A 25,760-nucleotide genomic window follows, 5' to 3' on the forward strand; every position below is an offset into this window, starting at 1 on the left:
GTAATTGGATGAAAGTGTTATGGTTTAGCAGAGGGGCGGGGCCTAAATACGTGATTCACATGGCCACGCCCCCAGGGAACTGCACGGAGATCAACTAGGCAAGTATGAGATTGGTGTCTGGATGTTTTTTTTCTTTTTAAAGGATTTTATTACAGGGTCTGTTTATTCATTTCAGTGTATTTTTTTACAGGTAAACTACGGGCCCCAGCGGACTACTTGTAATACAAGGCTTGTGCTGACTCACTTATTATTTATTATTGTTTACACAGTATCAATCATATTACGCAGCACTGCGCTGAGAATATGAAGTAATTTACTTCAGTCTAAATTCCCTTCCCCCACTCACATGGATCCATTTTTGTTAGGAGCTAATTAACCCATCAGTATGTTTTTTGACTATGGTTGGAAACCCACTGAAGCATGGGGACAACATCAATCTTCACACAGGTAGGGCTCGAATCAAAATCAAACTTATGACCTCAGCGCTCTGCGGCAGCAATGCTAGCCACTGCGCCGCCGTGCTGCCCTTGAGTCAAGAGGACCTTCATTCTTATCACTGTTCTCAGATGTATGCATATACTGGCTAGTGTACTTGTATAAACCCAGACTTATGTGTGTGCGCAACTTTGCATCACTGTGGGGATCTTGGAGGCTAGCCTACCTTCCTGCGAGGACTCCCAATCTTCTGGGAGAGTAGGCAGCTATGACAGACACACACAGGCAGACAGACAGACAGGAGGCCTGAGTCCTTAAGGCACATATCTGCATGGAGTTGTAAAACTTGACGCAAATAGGCTCTGCTTACACCTGTAGTCAACAATGAACAGATCTCAAGATACAGTGGCTCGAGCTTTCTAGCCCTTAAGCTAGGTACACACTACAGAAATTTCAACCAACTTTTTATGCCGAGCGATTTCACATGCGATCGTTGGTCCTATCGCTCGGTCCATGGACTGCATACACACTAGCCTTGTTTAGGACGATAAAGGGAAGAGCAGACGTCCCTTTAGCGACTTTTTACAGCCATGTTGTCGTGAGCAATGATTGCAATTTCGTACACATCGATCGGAAGTTTATACACACTACACAACGGAAACGAGATTGGAACAAAAATATTAAACGGTACGACCAACCAAATGAGGTGACTATCGTCCATTTGGGCAGACTTTCGACCATCGTGTCACTACACACACTGACCCGACTTTTGAACGAGCGGTCATATGATTGAGCCAATTATTGGACGAAAACCGTGTAGTGTGTACATAGCTTTAGAAATGCCACATGCAAGAATCTACACCACCTGCCTCAAGCATAATACAGCACCAATCAGCGCCAGAGGTGCATTCACAAAAAGAGCCAATCACAAGCAGTGCCAGAGACTGTCATCATCCGCTATTTGCACATGACGACCTGCAAATGGTATGGCTTTATCAGGCGTACATGTGCCTTTTTCCTAGTCTGCATCCGTTCACTATCGAGCGGCCACACCTTACTGAAGATATGATTGAATAATTTGTTCTCAATGATTAAAAATAAACATTAAGTTAACGATAGAATTCATAGAGAGATTGACACATAACGGTAGGTTACTTAGTGCATTTGCTCAGAGATGAGTGTTACCTACTTGATACTCCTAGTAGAATATAGGAAGTTGCATGAGTAGCTCTCCTAGGCTTCATGTTAGGATGCATTATGCATATCAGTGAGGGCTCCCTGTCTATGGGTTGACATTGGTTCAAGATACCTCTTAGAACATCTGTATTCTATAATCGCAGAACCGCGAAATGCGACGCGACTTAAAATATTGGAATATGTGCAACTTTTACTATTTCTGAATAATTAGTTATTAGTGGTTATTATTAATTTGCCTTAGTAATAGCATCCTGTTTCAGCCTGCATGCCCATACTGTACTGCACATGCAGATGAACGCACCTGATCCTATTCTTGAAACGCAAGTGGCCACGAGTGTTAAATACCTTCAGCTCACAATAATGGCGCAACTTGTGTGCGTGTGCACCAATCATCTGATTGGATGGACCAGATAGATAAAATCCTCAATACATTGGGTTGTGGAGAAGATCTATACCAGACCAGGCACAGAAAACTTGCAACCATCCATTATGGAGAAAAAAGCCAGCAGCAGTTTGCTGTTCAACAAAGTCCTGTGTTGCCGATTGCTTATATGTTCTAAAATCTAGTCCTTCTGATAGGAAAAAAAATAATGTTAATGAAGCTTCTTGTATCTCAAGCTGCTGAGCGTGTAAGAGATCTTCTACGACATGCTGTAAAGTTCCAGCAAGCTTGCAGCAGCATGCATTCGGTAAAAAATCCCAAAAGGAAGACAGATGTTAGAGATTATGGCCCATATAGTGAAACCATAAAAATTTACTTCCAAGCCATTGTCAAACCGGATCCGAGCCCCGAAGGCAGGCATAATCCAGAACTGTGGGAAAGAGGCAAATAAAAATAGAGTAAAACAGGGTTGTGGACAATGACTGCTGTAAATCACTAGATGATAAAATGCTAGATTTGATCTAAGTCTAAAGAGTTGTTGTTAATATGCCTGACATGTTGTCAGTAAATCAATCAAATAAAAAAAATAACCTCTAACTTGCTTGGAATACATACAGTGGCCCCTACAGGTAATAATTAGGTACTGCATCTAGTCAAAGAAAATGGTTTTAGCCCACTTCATTTGAATCATGTAGTGAACATTCTTGTTTTAAAACAAAAAAAATGTGCTCTTTCTTGTCTGATTCTATCTTTTAGCAGTTTTTTTTTCAATGCCCTTACCATCTTGTGTCTAGTGGTTTGTTCTGCAAGTACTAGTGTCAGTACTCATTGATTCTAAAGTTATTTACAACCCGAATATAAATGATGTATCGCTGTGTAATGTTTATGTGATAGTGTTATGAAATTAAACTACTATTCATGGGTTTTCACTGTATCATTAGATTCCGCAACAGAACAAGAAGTTTCAACACACCATTCCAAACATAGTCCAATAAAATAATAATAATAATAATAATAATAATAATAATAATAATAATAATAAGAGGGGGTATCACAGATTTACCCAAAAATTAATACACATTGGGGGGAATTCAATTGACCGTGTTTTTTTTTTCTTGGCGCTGCGTAAAAAAAAAAAATTACCCGCGCAGGTTTTGACCTGCTGGCTCCACTGTTTTTTAGCTACGTTGTTAAAAAAATTGTGCAATTCAATTTAAAAACTTGTAAGGCAGCCCCAGTGCATTAATCATTGGTGCTTTCGAATTTTTAGGTGCGTGTAGCGGATGGTTTAACGCGGTCATCTACAATAAAAAAAATGCATTGGCATACATTTGTACTGCATTACACAACCTTCTATTTTATAATATCTACATAACAGTACTGTGGTGTCACTGGTGTCTAGTTCCATTACAATTTAAGACAGCTTACTCATTTTCTTTAAAAAAGCACATTGACACCTGGTGCCCGATGCTAAGTTGAATTTCAGTTTGCGTAGTGTAAATTGTGCAAATTTGCACTGCACGTGCCTACAAAGAGAATACACACTTATGCGCCAGTGCATACTTGCACATACAGTATCTGTCACTTGCGCTTCCTTGTGACTAGAGAGGTAGGTCGTGGGAGCAATGTTGCAGACTAACATAGTGTGATAATGCAAATTCGGCTCATGCAGACCAGCACAGAGATGCATGTTAGATGCCATCTCTCTTGCACCTGCTAGAGGACAGGTGCAACTACACCCTGACGATGATTGGCACCAATACCAAAACCTTGCATAAACCGGGCGCATATGCTGCTGATGCGGAGCCGGCTGCATGCTGAGATGTTTATAGCTCTACATATGGGTGTAAATATGTTATTTTGGTGTGCACTTTTTTTAAATATACTTTACACTCTGTATCAGCCCCCAAATGTCATGATGTGTGCCACCAGCGCTTACACCTTTGGTTGGGTGGTGGTGGTAGAGATGACAATGGAAGACACTTCAGTGAAGACGAGTAAATGAAGCATGGAGCATCTAAAAGAGGCTGCAGTGCCACTGCAGGTACAAGAAGTGGAAGTGGGTATTGGGTCAATGGAACCAAAAGGTTCCATCCCCATACCTGTATGTTTGTGCCGACAGGCAATATAAAACTCTAGTAAATGCATAAGCTCTAATGCCAGTAGGTAACCCCCATAAGCTGACTCAGCCCTGATATACAATACAACATGTAACAATACACTTAATACTTACTATGATGTTGCAGAGGAAGAGAAATAAATAGATATCTTTCATTGTTTTCCTTTTCTTGAGATGACTTCTGATGTGAGCAGTCAGGGTTTCTCTTCTTGACATTCTTTGACTTCGGTGTTGGATTGTTTGGGTTGAGTCGCTGGGGGAGCTTGTAGGGGAGCATGCATTGTCCATCTCCTGCACAATGATGTGCTTCATGGCTTCCTGCTCTCTTACAGGGGGACTTGAACTGTTATGTGGGCTGAGTAAGCTGTTGGGAGGGAGACGGTGCAGACCTTCAATAATAAAAATGTTTTGAAGAGAGTGCTGAATGATCATCAGCACAGAGTAGGAAAGTGTTAAACTACAGAGGAGGTTGATGGGTTGACTAGAAACCATGGCTATAATAGAGTAATAGGAGATTCCATACTGGCCTAAAGTTGCTCCAAGAAGTAGAGCCATATCTAGTGTACGGCTCGGGTTCTTCTCTTTGTCCATACCTCTCTTATCCAGTCTGAAGATGACGATGCCGACTAGGTTGGCCAGACACATGAGTGCGAGGCTGACCACATGGAAGAAGTAGAAGGTGGTCAGTGACAGCCAGTGCTTGAGATTTTTATCCCGACCCATTTCATACATGATAAACATCACCAGACCAATAATCAGGATGGCCAAACCAGATGTAAGCCCCAGCAAGGGGATATGTTGGAGGACACCTGGCCCTAGTCCGTGGTGCTGAGAAGCATTTTCGTCAATCTGACGCCCCACATTCTTCCACATGATATAAATCATAGCTGCAGCAAAGAGATTGTACTCAATGTTAAAGGGGTACAGGTAACTAAATACAGTTGAGCCAAACGTACACACGTCCTTGCACCCACATTGGAACACATTTTCGTGTTCATCTGTAGAGAAAAATGAAATGTCCATATTAGAAAAAGTCTGCTGGCGAATTACAAATCAATTACCATTTTCTGACATTGCATTTAGTTAAATAAATTTTGCACTGAAACACATTGACCTATCTGGTTGCTGTGATACAAAAAGATGAAAAGAAGATTAGATATATTCTTAATAAATACTGGAAGATCATTCGTATGGCTCTAATATTGGGTCCTATAGTGGAGAAAAAACCTGACATCATATTTAAAAAGGACTAAAAATCTGAAATTCCTTTTGGCACCGAGTTTGATATTTCTCTTCAAAAACGTCTCACATGTATTTATATTCTTTAGCAAAGGTTTGTTTAAATGTTCAAATTGTAATATTTGTAAATTGGTGACAAATTGATCTCTCCTCCTGTTTCCACCACTTCTAACTCTGCTCTCCAGCTACTTAGCCCTCCTCCTCGAGGGTCCTCCACCCCACGTCCACTCTCGCTCCCTCCTCCCCCCTGGGGGTCTCCCTGTCTTCCGTGCCCTCCTTCTTGGGCCCCGTCGTTTGCGGATCCTCCCTCCCCCTTCCCCGCCCTCTCTAGCTGTGCATTGAGCGTACTGAGTTGCTGTGTTTTCTGTACTGTGCTGTCTCCCATTGTATTGTGATTTTGTTTGTCTCTGTACGGCGCTGCGGATGTCTTGTGGCGCCTTATAAATAAATATTAATAATAATAAAAAAAAATTCTAATAAGACATTTTTTTTGACTCTTCCAATACAAAGGAATTTAAAATACAGAAATGTATTAATTGTTTAACCACTTCAGTCATTTATTTGTTAGAGTGTTCCTGTAATCTCAAATATGTGGGGAAAACGAAGAGGTGCCTTAAACTGCACATCCAGGAGCTCGTGAAAGCCTTCAAAAATAAATCCGAATTACACTCAGTGGGCCTGAGTCATTAAGGAAGGTAAGGCAAAAAAAGGAGTAATTGTTCTCTGGGACAAACCATGTTAATCAAATGCCAGGGGTGCAAATTAGTTTATTATTTTGCACATCAGTTAAATACTGGCTGTTTTTTCATCTAGCACACAAATACGTAATAGCTTTATTTGTACACTGAAATTTAAAGTTGATCTAGGACATGTCCTACCCCTACTATAAATCTGTCCCCACATTTTACATTTACCTTTTTTTGAGCAATAAGAATGTTATTTTAATCAAATATTGGTTTTGTTGATTCATTTATCCTATTTTCTCTGCAACTGCCATCAGTTAATCTCACGTTATAGTCACTTTTATTTAGCCTTTTTAATATAAAAAAAAAACAAGCACAAACAGCATACAACTACTTTACTAAAGATGGGGTTCTAAAACAAATTTTGGTTTGAAAATAACATAACATAATAGAAAGGTGCCTTTATAGAAGGGCAAGGGATCAATGACACTTGGAAATAATCAATATTGTTGCTGCACAACATAATGGGCATGATTGTCTAAGTGACTGAGCAGTAAGATGACTCATCTGAGCTCTTTTCATACAATGCTCTTTCACTGATCCAAATCGAATTGAATGAACATTCTTCCTGTGACATTTGAGGGCTTGGACAACTACAAGACGTACCTTCATGTTCACTGACGTTGCTACTGCTGCCATTAGAAAAGTTTTTTTCTAGATACTTCTGTAATTCAAGAGTATGATGTCTGGATTCTTCAGTAACTGCGGTGACCCAGATGATCAGATTAATGGTCAACAGAATCATCAGAAAAGACCTATGGGTAGAGACACACAAGAATGAATATTGTACAGTAACAGAGGAACAATCATTAACATCTATAGATTGCCCCCCCCCCCCCCCCCCCCCTGGATAAACCATGATCCATGATAGCAGGAAATACTACATATTTTATAGGGTCATTGACATTTAGAATGATCTCATACTCAGTCTAGTCACCAATAGAATAGACCTCTCATTTTCCAAAATTAGCCACAGATTCATGGGAATGTTGATAGGCCTATCAGGCACGGATGATGATGACATCATCACTAACTAGCAGCGTCTGATTGGATGTTTGCAGGTTGACCTCTACAGTTGACAGTATGTAAACCATTAGTGTGGCTGGTATATTTTATGAAGCTGCGGCCATCTAGTAATCAACAAATGTCTAATGATTGACATTTTCACTTTGACTCTGGCAGGAAATGAGGAAAATAACAGATATTTAAAAACAAATTATATAAAATTAAATTTCAAATAAATTAAGTAAAATTAAATTGAATACAAACATGGTTAATGACGTTGCTCAGACACTAATTTCTGTTGTGTATGTTACATCGTTACATTATTATTGTGTAAAAGTAGTGTAATCCACTGGCGCGTTTACCAACACCGTCAAGCAAAGTCTAGATGCAACTCGTACCCAATCCCGTGCCACCCTGATTGGCCTGGAATGCCAGCTTTCAAATGTTTCCAGACAATTGGCGTCAAATACAGCAATCAGCTAAAAGGTGCAGGGACTGGCATATCCTTTGTATGACACGGATAGGCATAAATGACCCCTATGTGTGCAACACACTCCAAATCAGTGTCCAAAAAATGTAGCAGAACAGATATTGATCAAAATCATCTATGTGTAGATAACGTTAATTATATTACTACCTGCTTATGTTTCTGAGATTATACTAGATAAATGGACACATGGAAACCCAATGATTCATTTTGTAAATATTTGCGAAGTGAATAAGTCTTCACATCGGTAGCCGCCATAATCCCAAGATCATCATAAACACAACTAAGTATAACTGACGTCTATTGAATGTGGAAAAAGTATTTACAATTTGAGTGCATGCCAGTAAAGTTAATGAAGCGTTTGACTTATGCTCGCCATGTATCCTACAGAACAGCTCTTGATTCTAGAAATGTTACACAACAAATTATGTTCATGTAAAGATAAAGAAAAACCTAATAGGCAGCTATAAAGAGAATTAAGGCCATTGTTTTGTTGCAGTTGGCAATGAGCAGAAAGGCTATAATTGTAACCAAGATATTTCAATGTTAGACAGCCACCAAGTTACACTGCCAAGTGACACACATAAATTAGGTAAACCACAAAATAAGACATAACGCTTCCTGTGCTCTATGTGCAATTGTTCTCTAAACAATACATAGCCGGGTAAGACTTTAATTGCTCATTCACACCTATCCACTATTACTGTACTTTTCAGCTGATAACACTTGAAAGCTGCATTCAAAATAGGATGAATGATTTCTTACGGGTTCGTTACCACCAAATTTTAGAACGTGTCATGACTCATTTCTCTTGCCTTAACTTGCACTACCAATACAATAGACTGTAAGGTGGAATGAATGTGTGGGAGACTGTTAGTATAATCAATATGTGTTCACTGTGTGGTCTTACAGTGGTTATCAGTGGTTATTGGGGCTTTCATTGTTCTGGAACAATGGGGCCAAGGGCAAACCATGAAAAACAGCCCCAGACCATTATTCCTCCTCCGCTAAACTCTAAGGTTGGTGGTACACATTCAGGTAGGAAGAGTTCTCCTGACATCCACCATTCCCAGATTCGTCCAATTGAATACCAGAAGGTGAAGCGTGATATGTCCCTCCAGAGAACTCATTTCTACTGCTTCAGAAACCAATGGCTGTGTGCTTTACACCACTCCAGCTGACGTTTAGTATTAAGCATGGTGATGTGTAGCTTGTGTGCGGCTGCTCAGCCATGGAAACCCAATCCATGAAGCTCCTGACGTTGCTTCTAGAGTTGGAACTCGCACTACCACTTCGTGGCTGATCTGTTGTTACTCCTGGATGTTCCCACTTCACAACAACAGCACTTACAGATGACCGGGGCAGCTCTAGCAGAGTGAAAATATGACAACCTGACTTGTTGGAAAGGTGAAATCCTACAACAGTACCACATTGAAAGTCACTGAGCTCTTCCGTACAACCCATTCTGCTGCTAATGTTTCACTATGGAGATTGCATGGCTGTATGCTTGACTCAACTGTTAGCAATGGGTGTGTCTGAAATGGCACAATATACCTATCAGAAGGTGTTCCCCAGGGGCGCTCGCAGGATTGTCAGGGAGGGGGGTTCCCCCCCAGACCAAAAAAACCAACAAAAAACCAAAACACGCGCGAGAGAGCTGCTGCGAATGCGCCCGTGCATGCGCAGCAGCTCCGTGTCGGCAGCACTGTACTATACAGCAGCCGCGGCGCTGTCAAAGAAGCGTCCGCGGCGGTGCTGTATACAATAATAATAAATTGACAGCGCCGCGGCTTCTGTATAGTACAGTGCCGCTATGGTGGGCACTTAGTTAGCGGAGGAAGGGGGGGTTCTGGAGACCCAGAAACCCCCCCTGCGTGCGCCACTGTTCCCACATATTTTTAGCCATGTAATGTCTCTCTCTCTCCCTCCCTACACACACACATATATATATATATATATATATATATATATATATATATATATATATATATAGATAGATATATGTATGAAGATATATATATAGATATATTATATATATATATATATATAGTGACGTCAAAACAAAAATATCACCTGCTGATGACATAGGTGTGCATCGAGTGTATTTTGAGAGAGCTGCAAAATGAGCAAAGTGGCCCCTGAAGTTTGGGATGAGTGGCTGGCATCATATCTAAGTTGCAAAGCTCAGCGAGCTTATATGGATCTGGATGAGGACCAGGCCTCTGACTATCCATGCTTATAGTCAGAGATATAAGCTCACACTGGGGTTTCGGGGCCAGGTCGAGCCCAGCGCTATCATGAATAGCGCTATAACAAAGACAAACCAGTCAGAGCAGAATTGGCTGAGCTTTCCAAAATGTTAACCTGTGTATGTGTTTACTTTCCTCTCCAGCTGGTTGATAAGAGTAGCAGATATTCTCAGGCCTTGTTACCCAGGCCAGACCTCAAGTAGCTCTACATTTCTTGGGGGCTCGCGTCCGGGATCCACCACTCGAACTTTGGGAACCACAGAAAGTAAATCCGTACAGTGAGTAGGTGAAGAAAGTGCTTTTGCGCACTCTCTACCATTTTTTCTGCCTTCCTAAATAGTACAGTGGGGATAAGTAGGGGCGGGCTCAAGAGGATCTTGAAAATGAACCTGACAAATCTGCTCTTTTATAAAGTATAAGTTGTGATGTCTTTAGAGGTAATAAAGATGAAAGGTGAATGCTTGTTACTGTGTTCTTGTGAGATGTATAAAGGAATAAAGACCACATAAGATAATCAGTCAAAGGCTGCACTTCTCGCCTGCAACTAGAGGCTTGTCCTTGTCTTCCGAGAACTGTGATCCCTGGGCTGCAGGGGCGCATGCAGGGGGGGTTTCTAGTTCTTTGACAGCGCTGCGGCTGCTGTACAGTACAGCAGCGCCAAAATGGAGCTGTTGCGCATGCACGGCCGCATGTGCAGCAGCTCGCTCTCTCTCTTGATTTAAAAATCCTGCGTTTGCTCCTGGGTTGAGAAATCGCAGTTAAGAACCTTCCTAGGCTTAGTAGGTTACTACAGGCAATTCTTAAGCCATTTTGCCACTAGAGCTGCTCCACTCACAGACATATTAAAGAAAAGTTGTCCAGACAGGTTAGCCTGGTCTGACTCTGCAGAGGCTGCTTGGTCAGATCTTCGCTTAGCCCTCTGTTCCTCTCTAGTTCTACAAGCACCTGACTTTACACGGAGGTCCTTCCTCCAAACTAATGCCTCCAGTGTCGACTTAGATGCAGCCTTATCGCAGGAGAAGGCTGGAATAGAAAATCCTGTCCTGTATCTGAGTCGGAAGTTACTTCTGCGGGAACAAAAATATGCAACCGTGGAGATGGAGTGTTTCGCCTTAAAATGGGCTACAAAAGTTCTGCGCCGTTATCTCCTAGTCAGAGAATGATTTTTAATAAATAACTGTTCATGCACCATTGCAGTGAATACAGAACAACCAGGAGGTAAATGCCAAGGTAACCTGCTGGTTCTTGGCACTGCAACTTTTGAGGTTCTAAGCAGAACATAGACCCGGAATTCTGCATTAAAATGCCTGGAAAATTTGCACTCCTCCCAAAGTCCGCGTCCGCCTACTTGGTGACGCTAGGGGAAGGGACATATGACAATGGGTGTGGTTCACCTCAGCATGGCCGTAACTAAAGCTGTGCGATGGGGGCGACCGCCCAGGGTGCATTGCTGAAAGGGGCGCAGTTTTTGAATATTTTTGGTTCATTTTTAAAATTCAAGGCTAAGGGGGGCAGCAGTTTTCCTTCTCGCCCCGGGTGCTAAAAGTTTAAGTTACGGCTCTGCACCACAGGCTTCTAAACAATGAGTTAAGTATTTAGCTGGCAATCTGCAGAAGTGGTTTAAAAGCATATCTTTTCACATCTAGCAGCCAACTGACAGGTGTGTCTGCAATCAAACAGAACACCTGCAGAGGACTCCTTTTTAAAGGCAAGTGGGTGTGTCATCTGTCCATCAAGTTTGGGCTGTGGGAGGAGGGTAAACAATTTAAACCTGTCCTTTTCTTTTGTATAGCGTGACCTATGCCAGTTAGTTGCCACTGTCTAGGGAGCTGGTCTCTGTTACTTTAGCGTTAGTGTCACAAGGAAAGTGTGTGCAATCAAAGAAAAATATACATTACAAGGCATGCTGTATGTTTTGTATTTGCCCATTTCTTTATTAAAACTCTTTTGTAATTTTGTAATCTGACTTGCTGGTGTTGGTCGTTAATATTATTCGAACAATTGAGGATAGATATATACATACACACACACACACACACACACACACACACACACACACACACACACACACACACACACACACATATATATATTAGGGGATGCGGATAGACTTGATTGTAATCGTTAACTGTTAATTGTTATTTTGGGTGTTCAAGCTGTATTTTAAATTTTACAGGAAAACGAGCAATGCATTTGTATTACAACAGCCTGCGGTGGCTGCTAGTGCTTGGTGAATATTTCCACTTTTTTTCTTTTAGTAAGTAACTCACTTGAGAGATTTACAGTATATATACAGAAGGAATATTTTTCAGAGCATTGCACACTTAGCAGGTAGTAGTAGCCTTGTAGTTTGTTGTGAGAGTTAATGCTCTGTTATGCTTGTAACACTAAACAATCCTTTACCTTATACTATAAGGTAAAGGATTGATGTAGCCGTGACCCCTTGCTCAGTTATGATCCTGTGCACCACACTGCACAAACTAGAGATAAGTCAATTTCTCCCAGTTTGTTATACAAAATACTTTATCCTTTGCTGAGAATTAGAGATGACTGCCTCCCACAGATCAGTGTACTGAAGTATAATAGAGTAATAGATTGTTTCTTAGCAAATTGGTTTGTGAATATCTTATTTCTACTTCAAATAGAAAAAAGTACAAAAAAAAATAATTCTAATGTATTTTTGTTCAGTTTTTTGTCATCCTGTTCGGAGTTAGTTTGAGAGCCACAAACTGGCCAAAATCAGATGAAAGTTGCCCCATTCTTTTACTCAAGCCCATTACTAACTTTTTTTTTAAAATGCTTTAACCCATTTTTTGTACTTGCATAAATTCTTTTTTTCTACCACCAAATTGTGGATTTTACCTTTATTTGATGTTATCTAGGTATTTTTAAAAAGATAGACAACCATTATCTGTCAACAAATGATTTAATTATGACATTTGGAAGGAAATATACACTTTGGCAGTGACTACATGAAAATTCACAATTAAATATGAAATAAAAAAAATCTGGTTAGTGTTATGTAACGTGATACCCACCAAGCAGCAAAGTCAGTCGTGTATTTTCTTAAATTACAAGATCAACAGTGAGGGTTAAATTTGAAAGGCAACCAAAAAATGAAATCAGGATGAAGAAGCCACTTGCCAGCTTTGTGGTTACTTACCTGGTAGCATTTATATAGATCTGGACACAATGTTTGCAGGACACCCAAAGGAAATAAGTCTAAAAGGAAAAAACAAATATGACATTAAAGGTAAATATATTCAAATGTAACAGGAAAGAGAGATAATCTTACTGTTTACATATGCATAATATTTTCGTAAGCTTGGGGTGTGCTGCTACAGGGTAAAACAATGTGTTATTACAGAGAGGAGGGGGAGAGATGTGTTAATAGGGAGGTTATGGAGGGGAATGTGTTACTACGGGGGGGGAAGGGGGGGGTTACTACAGTAGTGGGGGGGCATAGGCTGACCAGCAGGCACACTGCTGTCACACTCTAGCAAATATCAACTCTCAAACGAGAATTGGGCAAAAATGGTCAAAGCTTTATTTACACAAGTAACACGATCCAGGAAAAGCAATGCACATGGCTAATAGGTATTTGCCACATTCAACCTCCTGGACGTGTTTTGCCCACCATGTAAGTGCCACAATAACGGCCCCCGGAAAGCAGCACTTGGCACTTACAATGACTTCATGTGTCCTTGGCATGCTGCCTGTAGTGGCCAACCATTAAAGCTGGAACCAGACATGTTGCTATACTCCCCAGGGTGATTCTGCACGGCGCTGCCTGCTACCCCACTACCCCCTATTGCTATGCCTTGCACACTGCTTTTCCTCGTATGATGTCTGTGGTCAACACATCACTGTGGCACAGTGGTTAGCATTGCTCTCACTGGCCCTCTCAGCCCCAAATGTTGCGAAAAGCAGCTGCCCGCCCCCTTTCTTCCTGTCGGTGGCCCGTGGGTCGTTTAGCGACCATTCCCCTTACCAGTGGTGAAATTACCATTGGTGCGGCTGGTGCAATGCACCAGGGCCCCTCGAGATAACGGGGATCGCTGCATGACAGATGCAGAAGGTCGGGGGCCTCTGTTCCGAACACCCCGACTCCATGCACCTGGGCCCACATGTGTTAAATTGCAGGCGGTAGAGAGAATGTGTTATTACCATAATTGCCAACTTTTAATTATTAAAGTCCAGGAGATCCCGGTCAAGGGGCATGGCGGGAGGGGGTGGGACGCAGTCATTCGCATCTTTTTGGCTTCATCGCTATCATCCAAAATGATATTTTGTCACTGTGGTGGTGCAAAATGACGCAATTTTACACTTCCACTTTTCCATCCCGCCACGTCTACATTTTCAGTTTGACACTGAAACCCCTCCTAAGCTAAATTTGAGGGTTTTTGTAAATGAAGCTATGAATAGGTAAATAATTATAGGAGGCAGAATGTTTACATGTCACACATAGAAAGAAAGGTATAATGTGGAAAAATTACAGAGGATGAAACAAATACAGCAGAAGTGGACACCTTATCACATGGGCAGCACGGTGGCTTAGTGGTTAGCACTTCTGCCTTACAGCACTGGGGTCATGAGTTCAGTTCCCGATCATGGCCTTATCTGTGAGGAGTTTGTATGTTCTCCCTGTGTTTGCGTGGGTTTCCTCCGGGTGCTCCGGTTTCCTCCCACACTCCAAAAACGTACTAGTAGGTTAATTGGCTGCTATCAAAATTGACCCTAGTCTCTCTCTTTGTGTGTGTGTGTGTGTGTATGTTAGGGAATTTAGACTGTAAGCTCCAATGGGGCAGGGACTGATGTGAATGAGTTCTCTGTACAGCGCTGCGGAATCAGTGGCGCTATATAAATAAGTGGTGATGATGATGATGTATTAAGTCTGGCATCACCTGCACAATGACAAAAATAGCCTGTATGATAGGCTGGATCATTTTCATGGGTGTTCCACAGCTCAGCTGGTCAACTGCTTGTACGATCTTCAAACAAGCCATAACAAGGGTGCCGACGCCAAACAGAGCGATTCCTCCTGCACACATAATAAATTAGGGGGTAAAAAAACCAATCCTAAATGCACTTGCATAAAGTTACAATATATAATTACACAAAAAAGGGATTGTTTGTGCACATATTTAAATGGCTGAATAGGTTATACTGAGAGCTGTACCACTTATGAGCAGAATGTGTTTCTGTAGCCCGCTGACACTAGATGTGGTGTTGAGGTGCATGGGTTTGGCATTGCACCTCCTGCTGTAGTCCTGGTTAGATCTTGGTTGGGGGTGTAAATAACCAGATGGTCATTTACACGCCCACATATGCAGGATTTACAACTATGGGGTAAATGTATCAAGCTGAGAGTTTTCCGGCGGGTTTGAAAAGTGGAGATGTTGCCTATAGCAACCAATCAGATTCTAGCTGTCATTTTGTAGAATGTACTAAATAAATGATAGCTAGATTCTGATTGGCTTTTCAAACCCGTTTGAAAACTCTCAGCTTGATACATTTACCCCTAGGTCTCTTTGAACGTGATGGGATACAGGTATGGTCACTTAGGGGCACAGTGCAAATGGATGTCTCAATAATTTGGGTGCCAGAACGTCTCTATAAAAATAAACATTTTTATACCTTTTTATTCAATCTTCCATCTCACTTTATTTATTATTTAATTCTTAATTGAGCAATACGAATATGGTTGCAAATACATTTCCACTCACTACTCCTGCGCAATGTTTAGACTGTTTATGTAGTTACAGTTACAAATTACTATTCAGTTGCATAGTTTCAATTATAGCAAAATCACATTTAGGTGAATCACATCAATTGCATTTCATCACGGTGCCAATATGCATGCTCTCCTTTCTCTCAACACAGATCTAAATTTACTTGGTTCAGTACACAATATTACCGCATAAGTGTACACAACAAGCTAAATACCAGGTCATCCTGGGCTTTCCCACTTTAAATGCAGCTAAACTGGTTCTTGCAGTGCCCACAGATTGAATCGAACCTTGGCACACCCTTACTGTAAGTCCCTTCCCAACCCTGTCCCGGGATGAAATCCTAGGCTGCCGGAAGTGTCCTGAATTGGATGTACTTACATTCACTGGCGTATAGTCCTTTTCTGGACATGCTCAGTGCAATTTTATGCAAAACACAGCACTTCAGCATTTACGTTCCTTAATGAATCAGTCCCATAGTATTCTGAAATAGTGCTCTTTAAAGGCACAATTGAATGTACAATATGGGACACACACAGTCATCAGCCAGTAAGGTCAGACAGTCTGGAAATTAATCGGAATGAATCATCTGCATTCTGATTCAGTGCCAGACTGTCATCGTACTGCAAAGCTGTTACCAGTTCATCAAAATCTCTGAACTTTTTTGGGGGAGAATGGATTAGGGGGGAGCTGAAGGGAATATCAGCTGAGGCAGCTGTCATGAATTGAATAGGTAGTGAAAGCTGCAAGAACAGGTAGGAGAGAGCAGGACAGTCCTAATTTTGGGTGATTGTCCCACTCAATTAGGACTCTGTGCCTTCTGCAGGGACAGTCAGTATGTCCTGCATCACTCTGCTCTGCTCATGAAGGGGGACTGAAAATAGATCACGTTGCATTGCCTGTATATTGGAAGTTGATAAACAGGGATTGGAGAGCAGCCTAGCACTGGCTAAGTAGGTAGGAGGGAGCAGCACAGTCTGCCAACTGTTCTGATTCTGGTGGGGCAGTCCCAGTTCTGTGTGACTGCCCCACTCAGTCGGGAATTTGCCCTGTCTGCTACGATAGTTGGGATGTAGGTCCCACTTTACACGGTACTGCTTGTTAACGGCAAACAACATGCACTACAGTTAGATGCAAGCACTTCATCCTTAATAAGCAGCACATCCATCCCAACTATCCTGTCAGTCGGAACAAAGTCCTGACTGAGCAGGACAGTCACATAAACCAGAACCAGGACAGTTGGCTACCATTGCCCATGCATTTGAAGGGGATGGGAAGAGTTGGAGAGCACTGTCTGAAATGATAGTCAAGCTCATGCATACACACTTGCGGCATGGCATGGAAACCCCACTCTAAAAATCCTGCGTTTGCCCCTGAGTTGGTACATAGCCTAAAGTACATATTATACAGAGAACCATGTCCTCCACTTATTCCTACTATCATCATCGTCATCTATTTATTTATAAAGCACTACTAATTCCGCAGCTCTGTAAAGAGAACTCATTCACATCAGTTCCTGCCCAAATGGGCTTACACTCTAAATTCCCTAACATACACACAGACCAAGAGAGACTAAGGGTAATTTAATAGCAGCTAATTAACCTACCAGTATGTTTTTGGAGTGTGGGGGGAAAGCAGAGCACCCGGAGGAAACACACGCAAACAAGGGGAGAACATACAAACTCCACACAGATAAGGCCATGGTCGGGAATCGAACTTATGACCCCAGTGCTGTGAGGCAGAAGTGCTAACCACTGAGTCACCGTGCTGTCCAATATTCCAACATTGTTAAAATGTATATCTGGAAACAACTTTATGGATATATAAAATAGGGAAATGCGGGTTAGTCAAGTTCTGAGCATGGTTCACATATTTACGTGGCCGTGTCATGAGATGAATGATGAGCATGGTAGGTGGCAGAAATAAACAGGAGAATGTCAGGTTTTGTTCACTCACTTTCAGATGAATTCATTCATTAATTTTGCCACTTTACTCATAGAGCAAGATTTCTGTTCCTAGGTTGCCCGGTGACTGGGCAGGAGGACTGTGTCCTAACCAGAGTTAGGGCCGCCTGATGTCATCCTGACAAAGCTTATGCTGTGTTAATGGAAATGTGAACAATAAAAGCATTGTTTATTTCAAGCAAGACGTTATGGTGTGTCTGTCATCTGCCGACAGTAAGTATCAACACCCCTTAGATGTGACTTATTATGTATAAATATATTTTAATCCAATACAAGAATTTTTGTGATTAGCTTTTCGTATCGATGAATACTTTATCACACTGCAGTATTCTTATCACGTGGTTATGACAATTTCACAAATGAAAAATTAATTAGTTGCCTTTGTTACAGGAAATGGTAACTGTAGCTATAGTTGTTTAATAAATTATATTATGGGGATGTATCTAAATTGTTACACTGGGGGGGGGGGATTGTTTTGCCTTTGCCTCTCCTCTGGTGCAACACAATTAGGCTCGGCACTAGAAACATGTAACTCATTTGATTTGTTTCAGAAAGGAGCGTCATCTACCAAACAACATTATTTCTAAATACTAAATGACTTTCCCATCTTGTTAATGGTGCCAATTCCAACACAAGCAAGGACCACAATTTACAAGCAGTAGCCAAAAGTTCTGTCAATACAATCATTAATGAATAATCCATTAAGGTGTTATGCAAAGCTTGCAACACCTATCAAATCTCGCACTCATATACCGTGGTGCAAACCATCAGTGTTTTAGTAACAGGTGCACTTTTTAACGCATGGGGTGAGATCGTGCTAGGATAAGACCTTACTGGTTTAAACTAAGCCAATTTCTAAGCAGAGTCCTGAGGCTGCACTCTAAGCTTTGAACAGACTATTGACACTTTTACACCTGCTTAAGCCAACATAAAAACTAACTCAAGAAAGGGCACCTATTACCAATTACCAACAGGGCCTTGTCCCTAACCAGTGACATAAAGTAGTAGCGTTTGTGACCAGTTCTGCTCAGATGTAACCGCACTGCAGTGGAGAAACAGCAATGAGAGTGAAGTGGTAGGTAGTTTATTAATCTGAAAATGAACACACAAGCACAGATGTAGCTCTCCTATTCGTCTGAAGGGTGGTATCGGTGCATAGTTCCTGACACTCACCTCTGGAGATCATACTCACCACCCAAAATTAGCTTGGTCCTCTTCATAAGATACAGTGAGTATTTACTTGAACGGGTGCCACAAGCGTGGTGGCACAGTACAATTACTTCAGAATTTGGGACCTAGGGACCATGTCAGAACGCACCGGTATGATGGTTGTACCTGAATCCCTAAAACTCCCACTACCTCTTATTTCCCACTCACACATGTTGCTGAAAATTAGCGGACTTACCTCTCCCGATACCCGTAACCAGCTAACACCTCCGCCTCTGGCGTATCAGGACAGCATTCCCCCTCCTGTTGCTTGTGACAAGGGGGGTTGGCAGCATGCCACCATGGGCGACTCAGTGCGAGTTTCTGGAATAGGTCCTAAGAGGCGATACCTCTGTATATGACCCAGGTGGTTACATCTGAAGCAGGGTTGTGGGTTGGGCAGCTCCATGCACCTTTTTCTCAGTGGGGATGCTGGGGGACATCGCGGCCTCTCGCTTCTCCTCGGTCCTGTCAGCAGCATGTCTGGACCTTGCTCCTGCCAGGTGCGGTGTTCATATCTCACCCCTCGATACTCAAACAACTCCTCAAGTTGCTGCTTGTTCAGCCCACAATAAGGCCCACCAATGCTCCTCACTGCATTGGTGTCTGCAGACAGTGGCATAACAGTGCAATTAACCCTCTAATATTATGCTAACTAGTTGCGACACTTGGGAGAGTGCCACCTGCGTCTGTACCCAGGCAAGGTCATCTCGACGTGGGTTAAATACGTTATCTAAGCAAATAGTGGATAAAATAAGCAAACTTTTTATTATATATAAATCACACACTTACAAACATAATAAAGAAAATAAGTAACACTATACATCAATACCAGGGGGTTCCCAGCATTGCACGATACACTCTTCTATTCCTCACCAGCGTCAATGCCTCAAGCTCTCTGGTGCATCCTCATGGCAATTACGTTCAGTACTCATCACAGCTGCTGAGCCATGCTCTTCACTCTTCTACGCACGTGGTAGGGCCAAGGTCCTATGTCATCCCACTTTGGGTGGGTTCACAAAGTGGCCAAGTCCGCAGAGGCTTCAGAAGATGCATGTGACCAAACTTGCGCCGTCCCGCGACCAGGAGTGAGACAAACCTCACCCTGTATTAGTGTCTCTCCTATTCTAACAAGCAAAGTCTCTTTTGTTCTCACTTCGCTACATCTTCCCTCCCCTTCCCCAATTGGTTCATTTGCAGAAGCCCCCACCTTAGAAATGCGGTGTACTGCACACACCCCAGCGTCAGAGGGAAGAGTGATGAGAGAACAGCGCCATCTTGTGACTGAATTGAGCAACAGTCCTGTGTTTTGTTATAATCTTTAACACTGCCTACAGTTTAACATCTACCTTTTAGAGAGAAAGTACAGAGACTTAATCGGGATTATTAACCCTTCTGGAAACCTCTGCAGTACACTACAAAATTCCTGTGCGCAGTTTAACCCAGGACTGGTGTAAAATATGGTAACGTTACCAGGGATAATATGGGTGCACTAAATGTTTTAGATGAATGGTAATGTTAAGTGATTTACCTAAAAATTGATTTATTGATATTGAAGATGTTATCGCTATTGTGCCTTATGCTCACCAGGTGTATATTATATGTTAAATGCTATTGTGCTCTATGCTGATCAAACGAATATTTGTCATTACCATTGAGCTGAAGGGGTCAGTGGTGCGGTGGCTTACCAAAATTATCCTTACCGTATTCTTAATAAACCCAAGTTGTTTGACCAATCCTTGTCCCTTTCATTGAAGTATTTATCTCCTGACCACCGGATGTCCGAACAGAGGGGAACCCGACTCGTGTCTGGAGGACAAGGTAAGGGAAGGAAATCCCATCCGTCTCGACCACCACATATACATGGCCATGTAATCGAGTGGTACTACATACTGGCACATGACAGCTTTACTGTATATGGGGGCATGTGATGGAATGGGGTATGGGCACGGTATGGGCAGGGCGGGACTAGGGCATCATGGTTTATGGGGTGCCTAAAACACTGAAAGAGTGACATAATGTGGAACTCCCATGAACTGGCCCCATCCAGTTATGTACAGTAGCTGTGCTTGGGGCTGTTGACATGGAGGGGTAGCAGCCACCAGTGTCTTACCTGTGAAGCTGCCAGCCGCTGTTCCTCCATGTAGCTGTACTGTATACTGATGTTATCTGGGCTGTACTGTATACTGATGGTATGGGAGCTGTACTATATACTGATGGTATGGGGGCTGTACTGCATACTGGTGGTATGGGGGCTGTACTGCATACTGATGGTATAGGACTGTACTATATACTGATGTTATCTGGGCTGTACTGTATACTGATGGTATGGGAGCTGTACTATATACTGATGGTATGGGGGCTGCACTGCATACTGATGGTATGGGGGCTGTACTGCATACTGATGGTATAGGAATGTACTATATACTGATGGTATGGGGGCTGTACTGCATACTGATGGTATGGGGGCTGTACTGTATACTCTGGGCTGCATGAGAGCTGACATTGCGGCCACATCACTCATCAGAGTAAGAAAACTGCATTCAATTGACTGTGAACAGATGTAAAATGCAATGTGCTATATAGGAAATAGGGAAAAGCAATAAACAGTCCAAAGTGAGAATTGTGCCATAAGTCTATTCATTCTATTTTACAGTGCGTTGCATCCAGTTCTCATGCATCATGCTGTATAATCAACCTCTTCTGGAATTAAGTGATTGAATTCTTCTTTTTCAGCGCAGATAACCCTTATTTGTGAGCCCCGATATTGGGATTGCATGGACCAGACCTTGAAATAACACATGTATATGATTTATTGAAAGAAAGTTTATTAATTGGCTTTGAACGGCTAATAAATCAACCTCCCTATCTGGGTGGTGGCACAAGATAGATGATGTACTGATCAAGTATGTCTTCTGCATAGATAGGGAGACCTTCCCCAAGTATGAGATAGTATTGCCCTGTTAGCCTAGATAATATCTATGTATCTATCTATCAATAGCCCGGGACCCAGCATCTTCCTCCCTCCACGCTTCTCACTGAATGTCGGGCATGACGTCATCACGTCCAACATATTCAATGAAAAGCAGCAAGAGAGAGATGGATGCTGGGTCCTGGGCGCCGCCAGATTGGTAAGAAGACAGAAGAAAAGACATAAGAAATAGAAGAAAGAAGGCCAAGTATGGTAACTAAAGAAACAGAAGGGAAATGGTGATAGGTAACAGCAATGGAGGGGCAAAAGAATGATGGAAAGGGCAGAGTGAGGATGAAGAGGGGCAGAGTGTGGATGAAGGAGGGCACAGAGTCTGTGAATGAAGGAGGGCACAGAGTGTGTGGATGAAGGAGGGCACAGAGTGTGTGGATGAAGGAGGGCACAGAGTGTATGGATGAAGTAGGGCACAGAGTGTGTGGATGAAGGGGCACAGAGTGTGTGGATGAAGGGGCACAGAGTGTGTGGATGAAGGAGGGCACAGAGTGTGTGGATGAAGGGGGCACAGAATGTGTGAATGAAGGAGGCCACAAAGTGTGTGGATGAAGGAGGCCACAGTGGGTGGATGAAGGAGGCCACAGAGTATGTGGATGAAGGAGGCCACAGAGTGTGTGGATGAAGGAGGCCACAGAGTGTGTGGATGAAGGAGGCCACAGAGTGTGTGGATGAAGGGGGTACAGAGTGTGTGGATGAAGGGGGTACAGAGTGTGTGGATATAGGGGGCACAGAGTGTGTGGATATAGGGGGCACAGAGTGTGTGGATATAGGGGGCACAGAGTGTGTGTGGATGAAGGGGCACAGAGTGTGTGGATGAAGGAGGGCACAGAGTGTGTGGATGAAGGAGGGCACAGAGTGTGTGGATGAAGGAGGGCACAGAGTGTGTGGATGAAGGGGGCACAGAATGTGTGAATGAAGGAGGCCACAAAGTGTGTGGATGAAGGAGGCCACAGTGGGTGGATGAAGGAGGCCACAGAGTGTGTGGATGAAGGAGGCCATAGAGTGTGTGGATGAAGGAGGCCACAGAGTGTGTGGATGAAGGAGGCCACAGAGTGTGTGGATGAAGGGGGTACAGAGTGTGTGGATGAAGGGGGTACAGAGTGTGTGGATGAAGGGGGTACAGAGTGTGTGAATGAAGGGGGTACAGAGTGTGTGGATGAAGGGGGTACAGAGTGTGTGGATGAAGGGGGTACAGAGTGTGTGGATGAAGGGGGTACAGAGTGTGTGTGGATGAAGGGGCACAGAGTGTGTGGATGAAGGGGGCACAGAGTGTGTGGATATAGGGGGCACAGAGTGTGTGTGGATGAAGGGGCACAGAGTGTGTGGATGAAGGAGGCCACAGAGTGTGTGGATGAAGGGGGTACAGAGTGTGTGGATGAAGGGGGTACAGAGTGTGTGGATATAGGGGGCACAGAGTGTGTGGATATAGGGGGCACAGAGTGTGTGGATATAGGGGGCACAGAGTGTGTGTGGATGAAGGGGGTACAGAGTGTGTGGATGAAGGGGCACAGAGTGTGTGGATGAAGGAGGCCACAGAGTGTGTGGATGAAGGAGGGCACAGAGTGTGTGGATGAAGGAGGCCACAGAGTGTGTGGATGAAGGAGGCCACAGAGTGTGTGGATGAAGAGGGGCACAGAGTGTGTGGATGAAGGGGGCACAGAGTGTGTGGATATAGGGGGCACAGAGTGTGTGTGGATGAAGGGGCACAGAGTGTGTGGATGAAGGGGCACAGAGTGTGTGGATGAAGGGGCAGAGTGTGATCGTGAAGGGGCACAGTGTGATGATTTTTGTACATGTTGTTGTTTTATTTTGTTTGATCTTATTCCTCTGAATATTAGCTATAAATTATTCTTTGACAGAAATATAATTGAAAAAAATATATAAAAATATTCTTTTTTCTTTTATTTTTGTATATTATTTTTACAAACAACTAAGAATTTCTGGCCTGACCTAAATACTTATTGCGTTATTTTGACCAAACTACTTATAAAACGGGACTGCTCGGTAATTATTTTGGAGGGGTGCCTTGAAAAAATTATGGAGACTCTAAGGGTGCCACGAACTGAAAAAGTTTGGGAACCACTGAGCTATACACTTACATAGCTATGCAAGGACAGACAAAAACAAACAAACAAACGCAGTGATTAGGACACATAAGGACACGTACTGTGTATGCACAAATATAGCAACAGTAATGCAGGCAATGGAGGGTGCCTAGGCTCAAAACTTGCCCCCGAGTTACACCATATCTCCCAACCAATTTAGATGTGACAGTACAGAGTTAATTGGAGTGTCCTGACAGGACCTTTGTACAACTGCTGGGAATGATGGCAGGTATGTTTCACTCATCACAGGCAGATGGGCAATGCCAAGGGTCTTTATATAGGAGGGGTGTTGGCGGTGGCCTGCAGCTTCACCACATCCCATCTTTGTAAGCTCAGCGCGTTGTACCGATTTGTACCTGTACCATATTGGGAGTTATGAGATAATCCAGTGGCTATCAATGTGCTTTTGAGAATTCTATAGTTCTATAGTTAACTTTTTCATACTTGCTATTATAAAAAGTTAATGACAAACCCAACTGCGCTGAAGATTGATTATATGTAAATTAAAAATAAACAATTGTCGCAAAACCTTAAGGCTCTTATACAAGTTATTTTAGTTAATAAAATAATGTTTCAGATGTGCATCTCATTGCACATTACTGATAAACATGCTACATAATACAGTTATTGGAAAAAAAAAAATCATAGGACAGATATAAGGTTATTTTAGGACTAAATGAACATGCACAACATAAACACATAAAATCTACAAAAACACCCGACAAAACCAAAAGCCGGCATGCTAGACCAAATGACTGACCTCTCATCCATATTGGTCCTGCCTGACAATCCTTAAACATAATGGCATTTTTATGCTTCCAGGTGAAGTAGATTTGGAAAAGCATCCACAGAACACAGGTGATCATCATGATAGTAAGTATTATGAGAAAGTCAATCTCATAGATGTCAACATCCTCAGTGAACACGCAGGTTAATAGGGCACAGCAGAAGAGCAGCACGTTGGAGCCCACAAGTCCAGACAGTAGCCTGCCCCCTTTTTTCCAGGCTTCAGGAGGTCTCCGCGGCATACTGGGTGACCTGACTGGCACTTGGTCGCTGGAGGTGTACAAGTTACTTTCCATGATGGCTTGGCAACGTGTAATCCTTTCTGTGCAGGTACAATCTTTGCCCAGTCTATGACTTTGTCCTAGGTAGAAGTTATGTCTGTCTGCTGTGCTGTCTTCTGCAAGAATTCTTCTTCATTCTATTTATGAGTCCAGTGTTCACTTTGTGGCAAAACTCGTTCTCTGTTTTTTTGTTCCAGCATCCACTCTCTTATAATTGCTTGCTTTGTTTAATTAACCAGGGTATTATGTGGCTTTCAATACCAGAACATTGCATTAGCATTTTGGGAGGAGCTGAGACAAATCCTAAAAGTCACTGTGACATAAGGTAGTGTAACTATAAAAAAAAAAAGCACAAGTCGAGGTGAAAGATAATATTTGAAAACAGTTGCTTCAAGTTTGGAAGTGAATGGGAATACTTGTCTGGTGACATTGCTGTAGGCAGAGGTGCGGTACAGACCTGTCTTAGCATGTTCTGTATATATTCTATAGGAAAGCAGGTTGTTGACACTTATCCATACATTCACATCCAGTTGTTGTCTTTGGGTGGAGTTTGGCAGTTGTGTAACATCAACTAACAGCAAAGTCCTGATTTTGAAATTTGATCAGGAATTTCATGATAGGGGGAGGGGGGGTGTAAAGGTTGAGATGGACCCATCCCCCTATAAAGAGTGAACTGATTGTTAATCCAACAATATTACCAAACTTTGTACAAGGGAGTTTTGATGTTTTGCAGAGGAGTTGGAACTTTAATATAGCACAGAGACTTGCGCACAGACAAAGCAGACGATTAGATCAAAACACTTGTGTTATATCCAACTTTTATTTGCTCTTTTAAAAGCACAGGCAT

The 25,760-nt window shown here is 42.6% G+C and overlaps 1 protein-coding gene across 1 annotated transcript; it reads right to left on the reverse strand.

The window, feature by feature from the left end:
* Positions 1 to 495: 495 nt before the first annotated feature.
* LOC142095100 (proton channel OTOP2-like) lies at positions 496 to 25,467 on the reverse strand. Its single transcript, XM_075177882.1, has 6 exons — positions 24,607 to 25,467; positions 14,761 to 14,897; positions 13,020 to 13,078; positions 6,722 to 6,870; positions 4,248 to 5,131; positions 496 to 2,444 (listed from the first exon to the last, which is right to left on the reverse strand). Exons 1-6 carry the CDS (start codon positions 24,926 to 24,928, stop codon positions 2,274 to 2,276), a joined length of 1,722 nt encoding a protein of 573 aa, XP_075033983.1. The 5' UTR covers positions 24,929 to 25,467; the 3' UTR covers positions 496 to 2,273.
* Between the last annotated feature and the right edge of the window lie 293 nt (positions 25,468 to 25,760).

Source organism: Mixophyes fleayi, chromosome 6 (genome assembly GCF_038048845.1).
Source record: "Mixophyes fleayi isolate aMixFle1 chromosome 6, aMixFle1.hap1, whole genome shotgun sequence".
In the NCBI taxonomy this organism is placed as follows: Eukaryota; Metazoa; Chordata; class Amphibia; order Anura; family Limnodynastidae; genus Mixophyes; species Mixophyes fleayi.

Coding starts and splice junctions, on each gene's coding strand:
- LOC142095100 (XM_075177882.1), bottom strand. CDS start 24,928: ATGGAAAGTAACTTGTACACCTCCAGCGACCAAGTGCCAGTCAGGTCA. Junction 14,898..24,606: donor AGGACCAATATGGATGAGAG/GTCAGTCATTTG, acceptor TTATGTGTGCAG/GAGGAATCGCTCTGTTTGGC. Junction 6,871..13,019: donor ATCTATATAAATGCTACCAG/GTAAGTAACCAC, acceptor CTCTACCCATAG/GTCTTTTCTGATGATTCTGT.